Source organism: Nyctibius grandis, chromosome 6 (assembly GCF_013368605.1).
Source record: "Nyctibius grandis isolate bNycGra1 chromosome 6, bNycGra1.pri, whole genome shotgun sequence".
Classification (NCBI taxonomy): domain Eukaryota; kingdom Metazoa; phylum Chordata; class Aves; order Nyctibiiformes; family Nyctibiidae; genus Nyctibius; species Nyctibius grandis.
Window position 1 is genome coordinate 35,720,158 of NC_090663.1, and position 14,048 is coordinate 35,734,205.

The 14,048-nt window shown below is 42.5% G+C and overlaps 1 protein-coding gene across 1 annotated transcript; it reads right to left on the bottom strand.

Moving 5' to 3' along the window:
* Window positions 1-996: 996 nt before the first annotated feature.
* On the bottom strand, window positions 997-5,745 carry LOC137665166 (general transcription factor IIE subunit 1-like). Its single transcript, XM_068403997.1, has 4 exons — window positions 5,250-5,745; window positions 2,530-2,731; window positions 1,793-2,019; window positions 997-1,391 (listed from the first exon to the last, which is right to left on the bottom strand). The coding sequence occupies exons 1-4, from the start codon at window positions 5,695-5,697 to the stop codon at window positions 997-999; spliced, it is 1,272 nt and encodes a 423-aa protein (XP_068260098.1). The 5' UTR covers window positions 5,698-5,745.
* Window positions 5,746-14,048: the final 8,303 nt, after the last annotated feature.

Sequence of the window (14,048 nt, forward strand, 5' to 3'; positions counted from 1 at the left end):
GGAGACTACACCCTGTGCCAGTGCTCAGTCACCCTCACAGTAAAAAAGTGTTTCCTAACATTTAGAGGGAACCTCCTATGTTTGTTTGAGCAATGGATAATGAAAGTAGACTACAAGGGCACAAATAGAATTGCTGAAGAAGTTAAGCTTGCTGTTATATTCTGATGCCAGTCCTTCTACTCATATGTAGTTCAGCTTAGTTATAATGTCTCTTCCCAGTGGTAACAGAGAAGATCTTGCTTAAAAAGATTATAGGAGAGTGTGTGAATGAGAGATGAGAAGCAGAGTCTTCTGCTTGATACATTAGTAAGAAAGCAAGCACTCTGGACCAAAATGAATTTACATTTTACTGTCCAGTATCCATGGCACAGTTCATCACTTCAGAGACAGTTCTGTGGACCAGTGAGTACAAAAAATTCAGCTGATGGAAGCTAAGAGGCCAGAGCTGGTTCTCCTCCATTGCCAACAAAACTCAGCAACACTCTTCTCTTAGAGACAGGTTGCTGTGTCACAGCTGTCTATTATTGCTGGATAGTGAATGACCTAATAGAACACACTGGTATGAAGTGAAACCAAATCATATTGGACTTTGACTCATTTTTACTACTGGCAGTATCTGCTACTTCTGGGAGGAAGGTGGAATAATTGATTTCTTACAACAGATTGCAACATTGCTTTTGAAACTTTATTTTAATCAAATCCCCTTGTACCCAGAAATGATTCATGCTCCAAAACTAATTACAGCATTCACAAAGTCTAAGCATTAAGACAAAAGAAAACCCATAGTAATTTTGGGTTGCTTTTGCTGCAATGCTAGTATTTTGAACTGTACTTACCTAATACAGGATTACTACCTTGCATAAGAGCAAGGAGTTCAAACGAAACTTAACCCTTCACTGGTAAACTTTGAAGAACATAAACTAGTAAACTAACTGTCTTATTTCAAAAGAAGCCTTCACCCATTCTATACATGTTTACATATTCATACAGTAGTATTTATTCAAATACAGATTGGAACATTTCTTGCCCTACTTTTATATAAGCTTCTCTCTCTTCATTTGTCATGAGAGAGACAAGCTCTGGATTTTCACTAACTTCAGCATATGAACGAGGCTGACCAGCTACCATTAAAATAGGACCTTGTGTTTCCTGTTCCTCCTCTTGCTCAAAGTTGCTGCCTGCTACTTTCATTCCTGCTCTTCTTGAGTGCTTGGAGTCTTCTTCAGACTCACTGGTATCACTGTCTGATTCAGGTAGTTTGGTTTTGACAACAGAAGCCTGGTCTGTGCTAGACGATGACTTGGATTCATGGATCAGAAGAGTCTTGATGATTTCATTATCAGTGACAGTTTCTTTAAAACTTTCTTCAGTTTCTTCAGAAGCAGTTACTCCTAATACACAATAAGTGTTAGCGGTATCAATAGTTTACACTTACCACAGGCACCCTACATAAATGATTTCTTCTACTCTGGACCTTTTTTACCCACACCTTAGAATTCACTTGGAACTGCATACGTTTCCAAGAGTTTTTCACTTTAAAGATTGCCACTAATGTTACTGAAAGGTTAGAGCCAAAAATTTCAGGATCTGGTACCTGACCTCTGGCATTAGGAATACTATCTAAATCTGTCTAAAGACTAGATTTTAGAAACTAAGATCTGATAGCCACTAGGGCAGAATTGAAGCATTACTCTATATTCTAAACCAAGCTCACTACATTTTCAATAGGAAAGCTATATTTAAATGCAGTAAGGCTGCTGAATGTAAGTATGTGGCAATGCTTAAAACTTACCAACACTATTGTTGGTGGCTGTTGTTGCTCCTTCCACGGTGCTCTGTGACATCCAGATAGGTTGCTCTTTAGTTGCTTTTTCTCTTGTTTTCTTCTTGGGCTCAGAGTCTTGGGCATCAATAACTAAGTTTTGGGTGTACATATTGCCAAAAGAGGAACTTCTGTTGGCCCATTTTTCAGGTCGGCTGCAGGATTCCAGCACACTTGAACCCACCTTCTGATCAAAGCTGAATGAAATGTCACCCATTTTGGGCAGGTTAAATTCAGGCACAAACCCCCCCAGTTCCCATTCAAAAAAAGACAAAAAAAACATGTTTTGTCAGCAGACTAGCTTTAATAAGTTCTCTGTATTAAAACAATTTGCATTCCCCAGTACCTCATCTCAGAGGCGAGTGATTCTGAACCATTGGTTTTTGCATGGTCTCTTCAGTAGTGCATCTCTGGATGAAGCACACTGATCAAGAAACATTACTGTCTCACAGAAAGGGCTATGAACATTAGCTGAGGGAGAAGTCTGGAAAATTAATTACTTAAAAATGTAGCAAAAATAAAACTATAAATGCATATCAATAATTTAGAATGCTTTAGATATTACAGGCTTCATTAAGCAGCTGACTACTGAACAAAGCAGAACGGAGTAGAAAGTAGGCTGCAAGTTCAGTATTTCAAAGATTTTACAACTGGAAAGTTGTTGGAGGGTTTTGTATTGATCAGAAGTTCTAGGGTTATGTTTATACCTTTCTGATAATTCTGGTATTTCTGTTGGCTGAGGCTCCAGCAAGTCGTATGGCAGAACAATATCTTCGGTCTCACGCAGCAGCACAAAGATCGGTTCAATCTGCTCATTGAATTTTGCTAGCACGGTTCGAGCGTCGCGCTTAGGAAGTGCTGAGGCATCTTCCTCTACTTCAGTGTTGCAGTAAGTGCAGCGGAAAGTCTCTGCAATATTATCCAAATTGGAAATTCCCATGTTCATAGGATGCAAAAGATGAGCAGTACCTTGTTAAGCAATCCTGGACACTTACCAAAGTGTTCTGACTGCACTAGACTTTATCCATTTGTTCACAGCAACTAAGGGAACTCAAATTATAAAGGCAAGCCCTTTTTTTTTTTTTTTTTTTTGAAAAGGACTGATATTCACACACTTGCTATGCAAGAGAGAAATGTCTATATTGGAGGGAAAAATTAAGTTGGCTAGACATGGAGTACCATCAGATAGTAAGGTTTATTTTTTTCTTCTCCAGTCTTATCTTTTTCTTAGTTTATAATGTAAGAAAAAAGACATTTCAAGCATAAATAGCATCTGGTTTTAGTTGTTCAGACTTCTGAAGTTCAAAAAGACTCATTTAGAGTCGAAGCATATGCTAAAAACCTATATTTATGTCTTAAGCAAAAAAAATAAAGCATATTCTATTAAAATATATTACCAGCCTCAAAGTTTGCGTTTCAGTAACATGACAAAGTCCCCCCATTTAGAACAAAGGGGTGGTTTTTCTAGCTGACAGTACGCTAACTTCACCTTTGACATTCCAGGTTAGTCACATAGAATGAAGTTCATTCTCCCTGGCTGTGGCAGAGTAATGTGTTGCTATATCATAGAATCATAGAATGGTTTGGGTTGGAAGGAACCTTAAAGATCATCTAGTTCCAACCCCCCTGCCACAGGCAGGGACACCTTTCCACTAGACCAGGTTGCTCAAAGCCTCATCCAACCTGGCCTTAAACACTGCCAGGGAGGGGGCAGCCACAACTTCCCTGGGCAGCCTGTTCCAGTGTCTCACCATCCTCACAGTTAAGAATTTCTTCCTAATACTAATCTAAATCTTCCCTCTTTCAGTTTAAAACCATTCCCCCTTGTCCTGTCACTACATGCCCTTGTAAAAAGCCCCTCTCCCACTTTCCTGTAGGCCCCCTTCAGGTACTGGAAGGCTGCTATGAGGTCTCCCCGGAGCCTTCTCTTCTCCAGGCTGAACAGCCCCAACTCTCTCAGCGTGTCTTCATAGGAGAGGTGCTCCAGCCCTCTCATCATCTTCATGGCCCTCCTCTGGACTCGCTCCAACAGCTCCATGTCCTTCTTATGGTGGGGGCCCCAGAGCTGAATGCAGTACTCCAGGTGGGGTCTCACGAGAGCGGAGTAAAGGGGCAGAATCACCTCCCTCAACCTGCTGGCCACACTTCTTTTTATGCAGCCCAGGATACGATTGGCCTTCTGGGCTGCAAGTGCACATTGCCGGCTCATGTTGAGCTTCTCGTCAACCATCACCCCCAAGTCCTTCTCCTCAGGGCTGCTCTCAATCCATTCTCCACCCAGCCTGTATTTGTGCTTGGGATTGCCCTGACCCACATGCAGGACCTTGCACTTGGTCTTGTTGAACTTCATGCGGTTCGCACAGGCCCAGCTCTCAAGTCTGTCAAGGTCCCTCTGGATGGCATCCCTTCCCTCCAGCGTGTCGACCACACCACACAGCTTGGTGTCGTCAGCAAACTTGCTGAGGGCGCACTCAATCCCACTGTCCATGTCATCAACAAAGATGTTAAACAGGACCGGTCCCAATACCGACCCCTGAGGAACGCCACTCATCACTGGTGTCCACTTGGACATTGAGCCATTGACTGTAACTCTTTGAGTGTGACCATCCAGCCAATTCTTTATCCACCAAGTCGCCCATCCGTCAAGTCCATGTCTCTCCAGTTTAGAGACAAGGATGTTGTGCGGGACAGTGTCAAATGCTTTGCACAAGTCCAGGTAGATGACATCAGTTGCTCTCTCCCTATCCACCAGTGCTGTAACCCCATCGTAGAAGGCCACCAAATTTGTCAGACATGATTTGCCCTTGGTGAACTGTCTGTTTAGTTATTTTGATTTTAGAGAAGAGAAACCCGCAAGCTCTGATGCCACTTCTGCTGCAGATGTGCTGTGTTGCCCTAGGAGGTGCGTGAACTTCCCTGTTTCCAGCACGGGCGTGCCAGAACGCCTCTCCTCTGCTGCTGAGCTGCAATACGCTTATTACAGTAGGTGGCTGCAAACAGCCTTATCCATCTTATCAAACTCTTCCATCAGAAGAGCTGAACACACAAATGCATTAACTAACAAATTCAAAACAGAGTAAAAGGAGTACTGTATTCTCATTTCCATATGAGGAAATGGGACTCACAAGACTTGGATGAGTAATCTTAACCCAGGTTAAGTGTCTTGTTCCTAGCAAAACTGGGGCCTGAAATCTGATTCCCAACCCCAGCTCTTATATTCAGAATTATTCTTCCTTTTGCTCGGCCTGTTCTCCAGAGACAGCTTTGTCTCTTACCCTCACCTCCCAGCTTCTGTCCCAGACCCTTGTCCAACAAGAAGTATATCCTAACAAACATGCTTTTATTGCAAAGTTCGCACAGGAGCCAATTTTGTGCTATCAGAGTTATTCTTTAAGATAAGAGCAAATAAGCAATATAAGCAACATACCTGTAAATACATCAAAGAGCTGATTGGCTTCCAAGTCCGTGTAAGTGCTGGAGCAAGATGGACATTTAAAAGAGGACCTGGTAGTTGAATCCCGCTCATCCGCTTCTATCTTCCGGCGTACGTGATCCAGTTTGTATTTTACCACATCCACCAGCACCTTGTAATTGATGTAGTAGTAATTGTGCCTTGTGCTCTTCCCGTTAGGCCCTGTTTCAACTCGCATACGCAGCTTCACAAACTTGTCTGCCTTGAGCGTGTTCAGGATCGTACGCAGTTGTTTACGTTCATACTTGAGCAACTGTAACAAGTCATCCTCTTTCACACAGGGGTAGTGGATCAGTATGTCGAGGGCCAGGGCGTACTCTGCTCCATAGAAACCACGTACTATATATTTGGCCAGGCGCTTTAGAGCTGCCGGGACCTCTGTGGTAACATTTTGCTCTTCCATCAGGAGCTGAACCACTGTCAGAAGTGCTGTGCAACAAACAGAAGGGAGGTGAGCTGTAGTGAACCTTTGTTAGAGCTCACAGGCAGGTACAAAGCAGGTCATTTGCTGCGCTACACTTCTGCAAGTCTTCACTGAATAGATTAATGTAAAATCCTTAACCTGCACCTAGGGATGGGGAAGGTATTGACAGATATCAAAGATTAGGTAATCTTCAGGTACTGTGATTACACCGGAAATATTCGTGTCCTCTTGTGTAAAAAGCCACAGTAGATATCTAGGAAATGAGATTACAGAAAGTTCTTAATAACCCTCTTTACAGAGGACAGCACAGTTAACTTGCATCTCTAGGTCTGCCTGAAGTATCTCTTTTCATTCACAGCCAGACAAGAAAGATCTGAAGTGAACCTTATATGTCTTCAAAAGTAAAGCTCAGGACACAAGCTGGGCAAGAAATCTTTAGCTGAATTCATAACAACATGTGAAATAGATGAGACTGTATTTGCCTTTGAGGCAAAGCTACAAAGAGGTGTTTGAGCACCTTTTAGCTTGCTCTTTGTGGTTTTTCCACTGGCTGCTGTGGTCCAACAAAGGCCTAGCGAACCTGGGGCACAGGATGCTCCATCTTGTCTGATACTGTCCTCACTCAGCACAGGGTGTTTGGGGCTGTGCCTGCTTGTTCCACCACACTAAATCACCAGGGAACATTTGCAGCAGAATGTTTTTCTCCTTAGCACTCCTCTCTCATGATGAAATAGGGCCTCTAGCAATAACCAATTCCTAATCATATTAACTAGGATGTAACTGATTTTAATCAGTCCAACTGTCTTAACTGTTTCTTATTTGTAAGGAGTGGAGGGAGAAGAAAAAATTTGAGGTGTGTTTCAATAAAGCCACATCCCAATTCCCTTCTTTGAGGCCTGTTAAAATCCTACCATAACATTGATACCACAGGCTCTAGACATTGCTTTGCAGAGAACCATGCAATGTGCAGCCACATAGTGCTGGGGTAGCCACTGGATCAGAAGGTGGGCAGGTAGTGGGATGGTGTGTTACAGCATGGTACATTGCCAGCACTGGCACCTTGCTTAAGCCCAGGTAATTGCATATTGCTACACAGAGCTTCTGGAGACCTTCATCAGAAATCCTAGTTAAACAAACAAAACCTATATGCAGTAGCCTAGTAGTTGAGCCGTAATTAAGTTCGCATCTCACAGGGGAAGCACTACCTTTTGGTTAATCTAAACCAAATGTAAACCTGCTGTCTGAGACTCAAAGCCTCGAAGGCAATAGCACCACACTGACCTAAATTTCCCACAGGAAGAGTGGAGGAACATGAATAGCCTGCCCAAGGAGGAGGTTGAGTCTCCATTCTTCAACTGGACAAGAGCTTGAGCAGCCTGGCCTTGCTTTGAGATTAGTTGTGCCAAGAGCAAGGGTTGGACCAGATGGCCTCCAGAGGTCCTGTCCAACCTAAATGCTTCTGTTCTGTTCCAAGAGAGTTAAATTTAACCATAGTAAGGAGAGAAGCTTTGGGAATGTCAGTCAGTTCCTTGACAGTGCTCCTCAGACTGTAAGAAGAGCATTTCTATGCTTTTTCACAAAAGCCTTGAGGAAGAAGCAAAATTTTTTTTTATTATAGTTTTACTCTTTCACTTCTTTGCCCTCATCCTCAAAATAGGCTTAACTAAACAGTGCTCCTGACTGTCATGTGTTAGCGGGGCAGCGTAGCTCATCACATGACTAGACAGACAATATTCCCTTCTGCAGGCAGGAAAGCACAGGACCTTGAGCTTGTGCTCAGCCAAGTCTCCCAGAAGCTAAATCCTGTTCTTGCTGCCAGTCAAGCCCTAGCAAGGGTATGACACACCATCTGCGTACATGAATGCGGTGTGTCTGTGGTGGGATAGGGACATACTCTAGTTAAGAGTCAGGAACCCCATCTGCTGAAAAGAGAACAGAAGTTTAATAAAATCTTTGGCTGCAATCCCATCTCCACCTCTTTCCTTGATGGATGAGCTACCTCAAGTTGCCATTGCATTTTCTGCCAGATAAAACCATATGCAGACCTATCAGATAACAAGTTAGTGAGCACAGTGGCTATCCTTGAGCTACTCAACCATGTTCATGCCCCAGCTGTGCTCAGCAGGCAATTTTCCTTTCCCTATCTGCAGCAAGGGCTCTTTGCTCTTAGAGCTGAGTAGGCTTTCCTTTGAAGTCAGGATAAGGGTATGCAGAGGAGATGATCTATATATTGAGAATAGCCGAGAAGCTTCAGACAGCAGAGAAGCTACCAGAGTGCAGGACAGCTTAGATTTACTGCTCTGGACCCAGGGCTATGGGCTGGATTCCCACATCTACTCCAGTGTTTTAACCCCAGGGGCACTTGAGCTTAAAAAACAAGATTTCTGGAGCACAGACAAACATCAGACTTCTTCCACAGAAAATTATGCTAACTTATGCTGAAGACTTCTCTCTCTTCCTCTTTCTGGCCTCACAAATTTGGAATTTGTTTCTGTGCAGTGACTTATACTCAGCAGGAAGGAAGGATGGACAGTGTCCCCAGCCAGCCCCAGAGATCAGGAGGAGGGCTTTGAGTCTCCTCAGGCTCTGAAGACCACTAGGCCTTGTCCTACACTGTGGCCTATCTGCCCACAGAAGGGAGGCACTGTGGCCTCCAACATAGGCCCAGAGGAAAGCAGCCATCACGTATTTCTGTAACCCGGTCCAGCCTCACCAAGGAGTGATAAGTGCAGCCCCAGCATGCGATACCTGTCATGTGCTTTAGTCTGGGCTAGCATTGCAGAAAGGGCCAAGGTGCCCTCGGTGTGGCTTAGTTTTATATGAACGCCAGATGGATTGTGGCACTATTAAAAAAAGAACAAAACCACTTCTGCACCTACTCCTTGGCTAATGGGGGCAGAACCCTGACACTTAAAGGACTTTTATTAGAAGCAGGTCTCATGACTTTTTTTTCTTACCCTAAGTCAAATACCAAATGAAATAATTTCAAAGGGAGTGTGATAAGTAGATGATAACATCATTAAGGAAGAAGTAGGACCTGAACTGTAAGCTTGAGGTTTGCTGACCTATGAGTTCTCTGGATGAGTCCTTATACCAGACTTGCATTGCATATCTGCATCTCTAAAGCAAGCAGTACTCTGAAGTGCTAGGAAGTCTGGACTGCGCTGAAGTGCTTCCCAGCACTTTGATGTTAAAAGCTCTTCAGGTCCAGAGTCTTACAATCATGTAAACTATTCCGGGAAAGAAAAAAAAAAAACCAAAACAGCCCACAAACCAAAAACCCCACCACAGCCACACAACAGAACCCCCTCCCATACATACACACATAGTGTAAATGTTGTGAATATATCCTGGGAGAACAGGGAAAAGCTTTTTTCAACAACAAATCCATAGAACCCACTGTTCATTTGCAGTGGAAATTTAGATATGCAAACCTTTGATTCAATGTAAAAGGAAACGGCTTTCTTTTACAAAAATGGCTGAACTTGCCCTGAATAAAGAACATTCATGGAAAATAAACCCCCTCGAGAAGTGTTCCTACAAAAGAACCAAAACAGTATGTATTTTATAGTAAAAACTACATAAAATCAAAATCGGGGGAGCTTTCTCTATGGTGCTTTGGTACATTTGAGGTTGTGTTTTTCCAGTCCATTTTGAAAAACCTCTCCATCTCATAATCGCCAAATCTTGTAATTCAGGAAAACTCATTTTTAGAAGCTGTTGTGTAGCTTTCAGTTCACAGGCAGTAGTTCTCCTTTAAGAGGAGCTTGAGACCACCCTTATCAAGGAAAGGAGGAGGAAGAGGAGCAGCTCCCTGCAGAGAGAGAAGGGCTTTAAACAGCTCTGCAGCTGTGTTAAGGAGCTGTGTTATTTTGCTACTCATGTAGATTTTTTTATTTTTTCCAGCTGATAGCATGTATGGACAAGACATCTTAGAAGTCACAGTCTAGCTTCTACCTTTAGCTGCTTTTATAAGAGTAGGAGCTACCTCCTTATTACATATTGATTATTTTTAAGATTATTCAGTCACTTAGATGCCTGAGAGGCCCTTCTGCTTAGCATTAATATGGAGCCACTATAATCTTCATCAAGGAGAGAGGAACTTGTTTTTGCCATAGGCAGGAACTACCTTTAGGATCTCTTTTTGCTGTAGGAAGCCTACACGGAGCTGCTGCTTGTGTTGGCAGGCAATTATCAAAAGCAGAATTTCAAGTTAATAGGCACCACATAGAGCAAGTTCTACAAGGTTTCTCTGAAGCCAGTTGCTTAATTAACATTTTACTTGAGCTGCCTGAGAAGGCAAGCTACCTATCTCACACTTTAAAAGACACTAAACCAGAAAGATTTATTAAAGTAGTCCTCTGTCAGACTGCATATAACCATATCATTTGCAAGTAAGTTAAAAACCTTATCATTACCTCTCTTGTATAGGCAGAAAGCTTCAGGGTGATATTGTAGAAGAACTGCTCCTTTCCTAAGAGCTCAAAGTAACTGCACAACAAGCTTAAGTATTTCCCAGCCTTTTCCTAGACCTGTTTGTGATAAGCCTTAATTATAACCCAGCTGGAGCAAGAGAGTCCTCAAATCACATTTTATTAGCAACTGAATGAGTTCAGCCTTATATACATTGCATCATGATAAAGTTATAAATCTTATTGCTCAATTAAATCCACCTAGAACAGGCAAGGACTGAAAATGTAAGTGCAATCTCTGATTAGTGTTTTCATTAGCATGACTTTAGAAGACTAAAAGTAACATAATAATTAACTTTTTTTGTTGTTGCAACCCAAATATTTAGTATAGGTACTTTACATAATTTGTGTTTAGGAGCTTTCATAACCTCAAAACTTGACTATCTTGCAAAGAACAAAGCTGAAATGGATAAGTTTACTAGTTTTTCCATTTTTGCTTATTAATTTTTTTAGGTGATTTATGTCTTCAAAAGGAAACATAAAGAATTTTTCACTGTGTTTCTCTAGTAGATAAAATTATAGATACTATTATTTCCTTTTATAGGTTAGACACCCGTGTTTAAAAACAATGTTGAAATCAGGTTGCTAGCCACTGTACAGTCCAGGGTTAAAATGCTGAATTCTATTAGGATTGCAATCATCGCATTCCATCTCAAATCCATGTGTCTTGTGGTTTTTCATATATGCACAGTGGAGGCTGGTGTTTTGTAGGGGTGTGACTTAGGTCTTCTTGGTATGTGTTGCAGCGTGTATTGTGCTTTTGTTACTGCTGTTTGTTGCTGGAACTCTGACTCTCCAACTAACGTGGCACATGGGTCCATGGAGAGCCCCAAAGGTGCGGGGGCTTGTCTGTCTGCATAGGACAGGTTGTGAGATTGGCATCTGTAAACATCACTACAGAAGGTAGTGCTTCTGAGAAATATTCAATACCAAAAAAGAAACCTTATAATTTAGTAGCTGTAGCAAGAATTTAGATATCAAAACACTTCAAAGGTTTGAGACTGCAGTTTAGAAACTGCAGGAACAGGTGACTATAAAAAAAATCCCTGAGATGAGCTCTGCTCTTGCTTGTGATTTACAGTAGCAGGGATCAGTTTCCTGCCTTATGCCGGGAAAAACCCTGCTACTACTCTTTTTTGTTCCATTAAAGAAGAAACTATTTGGCAGATACCCCAACTGACAAGTATAATTGGCATAAACCTTCAACTGCAAATAGTTCACACAGGTAAAATTAAGCAGATGTACCTCATTCCATATAGTGGTTCTTGAGCATGCTCCTTTGTTGTCATGTTACACTAGACAATGCAAAGGAGCAAGACTACTTGCTGGTACCTGTTGGGCTTAGTCTGTGGGAAATGTTTACAATGAATAATACCTGCGGGTTTCCTCGCTGAGTGTTTTGAACAGGGAAAGTGTCGTGTAACCTCAGCGCTGTTATTCATGTGACAGCCCTCAGCCTGCACATGGAGGTGTGGAACCAGATAACAAGTAAACACGAAGCAGCTTTCTAATTTAAGGAGAGTGATGGTCTGGCTGGTATCACTGCTTTCAGAAACAGAAAATCAGGAGCACCTGTGCAAGCTGCAGCTGACAACACCAGGGTTGTTCAGCAGGGATGCTTAACCTCCACACAGCAGAGGTAAATCTCCATGTAGCAAAGGTGCTGCTCAGCCTGGTGTCTGCCTGTTTGGCAGCTGGGAGGCAATTCTGTATGGGCTCATGCTGTGCTGCCTTTGTCCTGCATGCTCAGAGCAGGAGGGAAAATCTCAAGCCAAAAAAACAAAAAGAAGAAAGTGTGGTTTGAGCAGGTATTTCTGACTGCGGGTAGCCCTGGCACTGAGGGCCATGGGAAGCAGGATTTGTGCTGGTATGTTGTGATGATGTTGTGTAACAGAGACATTATTGAAAACAGGAGCTAGAGATGGAGACAGGCAAAGTCACCTGGCTTTGTTTCAAACCCGTTTGGGTGGCTGGGGCGTTTATCTCGAATGGTATGGGCATGCACTGCACACTCAGGCTACTTCATGAAAAGGAGGTGGATAATCAACTGAGCAGTCTCAGGTGGGAGAAATAAATATAGAGTCTGATCAGAGGTTGAAGGAGAAAATTAGTGGGTCGTTGCTTTGAGGGGCAAAGGTATAATCAAGATCCTCACTGAGCAAATGCAATATGTTTTACTTGTTGGCAGAGCAGAGGTTGGTGTAGCTGACCTGGTGGGAGGTTGTCATGTGCACCTTGGGTAAATGGGAGCTGTTGTAAGTTGCTTTATTGTCCTCTCCAGGCCCAACAGCCACTCTTCTGCCTTTCTCCAGACAGGCACATGGAAGCTACGTTCTGCTGTATCCTATATTCTCCAGGCTAACTGATACCCTTCCCACAGTTTAAAAAATAAAACCTCTAGCTGTCTAGCTTGTATATTCAAGCACTGCAAAACAAGAAAACACCAGGATCATAGTAAGTGCTCTTACTAAAAAGAGGAAAGATGTGATTGTATGATTAATTGTGCTCTTTTTCCCCATGCTGGCTTTCACAAAGCCTCTGCCTCAGCTAACATGCACTGTGTTAATGTTCAGCACCCAGTGTGTGGCCCTGAGCCCTGCTTATTTTGTGAACCATCCAAACCTTACACTGAGATGATTCATTTTCTTACCAGTTTTTCTGTGGTGCTCTCCCTGTATTACTGAATTCCATGATCCTTGAAGGCATGCTGGTATCGAACTACATCAGCTTTGTTTGAGGGCTTTAGACCTCTTTTCGGGTTAGTTTATGTTGCGATCTTCTCGTATCTAGAAAGATAGAGGATACCGTGCCTGTAGTACTTTAGATCTACTGTCTTTCAGCATAATTAGAAAAAACGTGGTAACGGCAGTTACTAACCACAGGGGCTGCTGCGGGTGGGGTGGCATGTTTTGGTTGGGGTTTCAAATGACAGAAAATGAATGCTTAATTTAGGGAGTAATGGGGTCAGTAGAGGAGTATACTGGAGCTGCTAGGTCTTCATAGCCTGCCACTCTCGGCTGTCTTCCTGTTGTTTTACTTCTCTTTCCTCTGACATCGCGTGACACCCTGGCTCCTACTCCTCTCTGTCCCCCCTTTCCCATTTTCCCCTTTCCATCCAGTTGCTTCTGCTTCTTCCTCCCACCTGGTTCATGCAGAAGGCACACCTTCTGCAGCTGGACATTGCTGTCTTAAGAGAACTGTTTCCAGCTCTTGGGGATGGTGGAGGTACACCTCTTGCAGGAATGCAGATGTAGCATTTTGGGAACTAAGTTGATGCAAATTATATATAACTACTCAAAGGTTTAAATACTGGTGTAGTTCAGATGGTGAGTGTAGCCTGAGAAAAGGCTATGTCTAATCCAAACACCTCAAGGTACCTGAATTAAAGTTCCGCTTTAAAAACAAGATGGCACTTCAGCACTTTGCTGTAACTCAATGCTTGTGATCTATTTATTTTATTATAGACAAAAAAAATGTTCTTATTTTTCTTAATGAGGTGAACCATTTTCACTGAAATATAAACAGGGGAAAAGTCTAGGGATGAATTTTTTTCTACATTGGGTATCTGCCTAACAGAGAAAGCTTAGCAAGATTAAAAGAAAGACAAGACTAATAGTGGGAAACCTCAAGCAAGCCTTATGACTGGGGTTACCTTAAATATAGAATAACCAATAGAGGCAGCCACACTATTGAGATTCTTCTATTGCTCATGCATAACCCTTGAGCTAGGAGAACACTTTGCAAAACAAATTAGACTGAGAGAGGTTGTCCCATATACAATTAATATAATTCAGAGCTGATTCACTGTAGATCAGAAAATGTCCTGAGTACAGTGCTGCTCAGTATGTAAACAGAGTA

Excerpts from the sequence above, each read along its gene's own strand:
- LOC137665166 (XM_068403997.1), bottom strand. The coding sequence starts at position 5,697 with ATGGAAGAGCAAAATGTTACCACAGAGGTCCCGGCAGCTCTAAAGCGC. Across the intron at positions 2,732-5,249 it reads GCTCTTTGATGTATTTACAG|AGACTTTCCGCTGCACTTAC; the intron begins GTATGTTGCTTA and ends ATAATATTGCAG. Across the intron at positions 1,392-1,792 it reads AGCCACCAACAATAGTGTTG|GAGTAACTGCTTCTGAAGAA; the intron begins GTAAGTTTTAAG and ends ATTGTGTATTAG.